General features: G+C 41.8%; 1 protein-coding gene and 1 pseudogene across 1 annotated transcript; both read right to left on the minus strand.

Moving 5' to 3' along the window:
* Positions 1–1,058: 1,058 nt before the first annotated feature.
* Positions 1,059–1,603, minus strand: LOC129410966 (mitochondrial pyruvate carrier 1). Its single transcript, XM_055160187.1, has one exon. It carries the CDS (start codon positions 1,520–1,522, stop codon positions 1,196–1,198), a length of 327 nt encoding a protein of 108 aa, XP_055016162.1. The 5' UTR covers positions 1,523–1,603; the 3' UTR covers positions 1,059–1,195.
* A 1,061-nt stretch (positions 1,604–2,664) lies between these two features.
* Positions 2,665–5,593, minus strand: LOC129410975 (centriole and centriolar satellite protein ofd1-like; annotated as a pseudogene).
* Positions 5,594–5,860: the final 267 nt, after the last annotated feature.

Genomic DNA, 5,860 nt, shown 5'->3' on the forward strand with positions numbered 1-5,860 from the left:
TTTCATCCTTAGTCCTCTGCTGGACTGAGGCCAGCCACCATAAACATACAAAAACACAATGCAAAACTTTACACAGAAACTTTACTAATCCCAATGCATTCACATGTGTATTTACATTTATAGAGTGTCTTCAAATTCAATATGTAAGGTAAACCCTCCACCCCACCCCCTTCTATCTGTTGTATCTGATGTACCAATTTCATTGCACCTTTCTGGGCCTCTGACAGTTGGCTCACTTCTCTCCGCACCTCCTTGATTTTAGCCTCTAACCGTCTTTGCCATGGTGGGTATTGTATCGCATGGCTCCCATGGTTGCTCTTATAGCCCAACACATCTAGGATCACTGCTGCTGAAGTGTACATCAGCTCATTGGTTTCAGTGATTGTTGTGGTAGGGATCGCTCTCAGTGCTGCATTCACATCGTCTAGGAGACTTTCAGATGGTACTTCACTTAGCCTCTGTAACTGGCATCGGGGTTGCCTTGTGTTCATTCGGGCCATGATCTTATCTTTCAGGTCAGTCACTGCCTCGCTCAGCGTGATACTTATTGGGGTTTCGTACCCAATCTCTGGTTGGGGAGTTGGTGTGACTTCCCAATTGAGTTAACCAGCTGCTCTTTTTTTTTTTTTTCATCATTAAAAAAGTGTTTTTTATTTGAAGAAATCATGTTCCATTTTAAGGGAAAATGAATCAAATAACAAAAACATGTTAAATTAATGTGAATATGTTAACACGGATTTGGTCAGCATCAACAAATGAGATGTCCAGTTTGAATCAAATAATAGCAAATAACCTTATTAAATGTATACCTATATTTACTTGTATAACATACTGGTGTGTTCAACTTCATATTAGCATGGGTGACAGTTTTATCAATTAAATGTGATGTAATGTAAATGTGTTTTACACATTCAGAAAATACAAATATTGATGCCCAAGACCTGCATTATGTATAATTGTTCAAAGTAGTCGTTCCATTTTACCATCTTGGCTGTGCACTAAAACATATTTTTAAGGCATCAATCAATCACTCAATTATTGGATATTAACATTTTCTTGTAATGTTACACTGCCGAAATACACCCCAAGAATTGACCTTATTACTAGACTCTGTCCAAATGTGACTTTTGATCAGAGTAAATTAGCCACATTTTACACGGAGTTCCAAAGCTCTGGCATGTAGGCGATTTGGTGATTATGATGACTTCTTCTCAAGATTGTATTTGATGAGACGACTTCCTTGGATTAACTGAGCTGTTTCGTTGGTTATGTGGCAGGCAAACAACAGCCAGTTGCGGGGTTGCACTTTGTAAGCAAATCTCATGAACACGAGTGAGTAGCAACAGAGAGCGAAGGTCATTCTGCCACTGATAATCTCAGGGCTCTTTTTCATATCTGAGATGGCTGCTATAGGTAGACCCCAGTTTGCCACAGGTCCCCAGAAATGCGTGCTCATCAAATAATCTCTGAACTCCTTGCTTTTCAAATGGTCTACAGCTTTACGGGCAATCGTTCCTGCCATTTTCTTGTGTGGGAGATCAAAATTGTTGTCCTGTTTCTAGTTTGAAGGACGACCCGATTTTCGAGCGCAGAGGACACTGGTCTAAAATATATATATATATATATATATACTATCTGTCGTATTTATGTAGAACACAGAGATTAGAAAAATAACAATGAATTCCTCTCCCCCATAGTGACATGTCACTATGGCGATAATTAATCCTTTTAGAACTTTGAAGTGTCATAAAGGCCAGCAAAGACAGTAAGGACAGCAAGGACAGCAAAGAAGACAGTCACACCTTATGGCAGAGAGACAAAACTTACAACGCACAACTTTTATTTAGGACACAGCTCCACAAACATGTGTCAAAACCACATGTCCAGTGGGTTATTGAAAAAAAAATGTTTAGCAACACCTCCAAGAAACCAACCTAGACCAATTTAAAGAAGTGGGAGCATTGACAAAGAGATAAAAATATCTGCCTTTTTTTACCTTAAAGTTTGTCATGTATTAATGGTGATTTTTGAAAGAAAAGAGTCTCCTAAAATCTCAAAATGAAATGGCAAAATGTATGTATAGAATGTACCTCTATAAATAAAAACTGAAGTGACCATATTTGATTGTAGTGTGCGTGAACAGTCTAAGTTTACAATACAAGCCTGTCCTCTCCTCCTTCTTGAATGACCTTGCCAATAGATGCCTGGTTTTGAGCCTTAATGAAGCACTGTTTTTTACATTCTATCAGTAACTCCAGATCCTTCCACATCTTCATCTGCTCCATGTTGTGGCTGTGGTTTTCTCGTATCATCTTCTGTATCATCATCTATAGCATGCTTTGGGTCTATTTCAGCCAAAACATCATTTAAAATCTGTAGCAGTTGCATTGGCTTGAGGGAATCAAATGTGATGAGGTTCAAGTTTTTCTTGAATGGCTCCCTGTTTAGCTGGTCAACGATGAACTTAAGTTGTTCACTCAACAACTCACCACATGTGACGGGGTTCTATCTTATTGTAATAACGATGGCGTAGTCAGAAGGATGTTTTTTGAGTGTTTAATTAGTGTTCCCAAATAAAGAAAGTTTGAAGAGTGCTATACAACAAAAAGTGAAACAATAAAGAAAAAGCATTTACAATATATACACACACCAGCAAAAGTCTGCTTAAATGTCTGGTATATTACCTTCCTCTTCTGTTGCTGCCTGGTCTTCCTCTTGCAAGAGATGTTCTTTCTCTAGTCGCTCCAGTTCTTGCAGCTCCCTCTCTCTGGCCTCTTCTTGCTCTCTCAGTCTTTGTTCTTGTCTTTCCTTTCTTTCTCTTTCCCATGTTTGTTCCCCGTCATCCTCCTGCTCCGCCACTGAAGGTTTACGTGAGGATTGCAAATCCTCAGGACTCTGTGTGGCTGGTGGTGGGTTTTGCTGTAGATGTTGTGGACTCTGTAGGCGCGGGACAGTGAGGCCTTCTGGGACGCCAGTGTCCAGGAGAAGCTCTGGAATGTGGCTCTGCTCTGGCAGTGGCTCTGTGAGATCCTCCAGGGTGATTTTTTCTGGCTGAGGAGAGGACTCTGAGCTGGAGAAAGCAGGCTTCAGTTTTGGTGGGCTGGCTGTATCTCGTGCTGTGCTCCTGAGCTGAGGGCTGAGAGGTGGACTGAGTTCAGAGAGGAAGTCATCAGAAGGAACAGCTTTCGGATTTGAGAGTAGTGCATCCTCTACTAAGGCTGTCAGTGGGCCTTCAGTTACTTTTTGACTGTTATGTTATTTCTTGTGGGTGATTCTTGAGGAAGAGATGTGCGTCTTGCTGGAATGGGCCTTACATCCCCAAAGTGTTGGTCTCTTTCATATAAGGTCTCAGTCAATTGATGTGCATCATGACCAGCTAAAAACCCTGAAGGTAGAGTCCCGGCAGGATTTTCTAAAAACGTCACTTTAGGTTGAATTTCAGAGGATTTTCTGGTGTCATATGATGTTACAGAGGGGGTCCTAGTAGCTTTGGGAGAGACCACTCTGTGTGGCCGTCTCAGTGGGGAGTCTGCGCGAGGAGCAGGATACTGTGGGGAAAGTGGTCTCCGGATGAGCATGTGTGAGATGTTGGACACCACTGCCCTCTGCTGGTAGTTCCTATAGGCTTCCTCAATAGTCTCAGCTTCTCTCTGTAACTCCAGCATTCGGGCTTTAGCATCAGCAATAAGATCCATGTCAGATTCGAATGCGTTGGCCCAGGTGTCTCCTTGCAAGGATCCATCTGCTTTAGACAAATCATAATGCGCTGTGTTCTTCAGTACGGTTCTGTCCACATAGATGTCAGGAGGAACCAGGTGGTCAGAGCAGATCTCCAGAATAGAGCGGTCAACTAGAGAAGGCTTGGGATTACGCAGCACTTCATTTTCAAGAGCTTGCTGTGTTTGCTGCAGTTGCATCTTAATATCGTCCACATGGTTGTTCATCCACTTGGCCTTCTCCTCAGACTCCATCAGATGTGCTCTGAGCTGAGCACTGTGCTCCACCTCACTTTGGAGCTGAGCCTGCAGCACCTGTTTCTGTTTGTCCCAGTCTTCTTCAGCCTGTCTTCGAGCGCTCTGGATCCTCTGCAGATCCGCACGCAGATGACTGTTCTCCTCCAGCGCCTCCTCCAGCTGTTTGCCCAGCAGTCGCAGCTGGCCCTGTAGCTCCACCCTCTCTGATTTAAGGCTTGTGTAGTCATTCATGGTTTCAAGCTTCTCTTTAAGTAACTCCTTTTGTTCAGTCAGTATAGACTGCTGCTGCTGTGCCATGTTAAGCTCAATCTTCAGCTCTTTGATCTCTGAACATGCTCTAACATGCTCTTCCAATTTGGCGTCAAGCTCAGCTGACTCCTTTAAAAGACGCTCTGTTTCCATTTTATTTCGTGTCTCATTTTCTGTCAGTTTTTCTGTTCTCTTGACAAATTCTTCCTTGAGTTCAAGTTGATATCTAGAAATTTCATTTCTAAGTCTTTGGTCATGCGTATCTTCCAAGGTCTTCACAGCCACTTCCCTTCGTCTCAGCAACTCCACTGTGGTCTTCACTTTTTCCTCATGAATCTGACAATTTTTTTGAAAAGCCTCCATTCTGATCCTCAGCTCACTCTCCCGGTTCCGGACGGTTTCAATTTCCTTAAGTACTTCTTGTCTTTGCATGTAGACATTTTTTTCTTCAATCTCTTGCTGTTTTTGTAACCGGACAATTGCATTTTTTTCACGTTCCGTGAGAGCTTTTGCTTTCATTTCATATGTCTCCTCCAGTTCATGTTTGAGTTTAACCATTTCTTTGTTAAATTTGGCTTGTTCTTCCATCTTCACTTTAGCAACTTCAACATCTTTAAAGTGCTGCAACTTTATTTTCATTTCATCTTGTAGCCGCTCTTCAATTTTTTTTTTATATGAATCCAGCTTAGACTGTAGAGTGAAAAATGTATTGCCTCTGCAAGTATGTTTGTCATATTCCATGTCAATCATTTTCATCTTTTCAACTAGTGATTCCCCATAGCTTGATATGTTGGTTGTCTGAGTGACCACATCATTGCCTTCTTGGGTGGAAGTGTGGCTTAACTGCGTCAAGAGAGACATTAGGAAACTTTTATCACAATTTTCTTGAGCCAACAGTGCTTTGTATAGAGACGACTCTGGAGCAATTTTCACAAACTGGAGAATATCTTCTTTTGTAAGCATCTTGTCTTTGCTCAGACCACATTCTGGGTTAAATACAGACAGGCTGTACTCATAACCTGAGTTTCGTAGATAATCAGCCACTATGCTGTTACAAACTGTGGCCAAACCAGAATCACTCTTGACAGATGACTTGCCCTCTGTCAAAGGTGGGTGCTTTAATTCCTGGATCAGCTGATTCCTCAGTTGCGTTTTTAATGTATCAAGCAGTCCTTTGCTTTTAAATGTTTGATAAAGTCTCTTTCTTAGTTCGTCGGGAGACAGCGCTTCTTCCCTGGATGCAGACATAACTGTTGCCTGCTTAAGAAGTTGATTAAAAAAACAGATATTTTGTTAGATTCGAATCATGCCACCGCGTCCATCCTCATTCGATCCCTTGTCCAATTTAATGCAATCATATCAGGTCAAAAATACATCATCATTTAAAACATATTCCAAAGCGGAGGACCACTTCACATCGGCCAAGCTAAACTATAGCAGCTACAAACAAATCCCCGTGACCAACTCACCCCTGATCTCCACGATCTAGCAAACCCTGTATTGGATAAAACAGCTATCTTGTTTGAGAGCAGATCGTTCGAAGAATTGCATGCTACATATATTAGCCTAAAAATAAAGATTGATCAAGCACTGACGTTTTTCAGCGAACGAAGCTAACGGAGCTAATGTTCCCATCA

The sequence above is a fragment of the Boleophthalmus pectinirostris genome, unplaced genomic scaffold (assembly GCF_026225935.1).
Source record: "Boleophthalmus pectinirostris isolate CB_2022bp ecotype Guang Dong unplaced genomic scaffold, ASM2622593v1 HiC_scaffold_3, whole genome shotgun sequence".
NCBI classification, from domain to species: domain Eukaryota; kingdom Metazoa; phylum Chordata; class Actinopteri; order Gobiiformes; family Gobiidae; genus Boleophthalmus; species Boleophthalmus pectinirostris.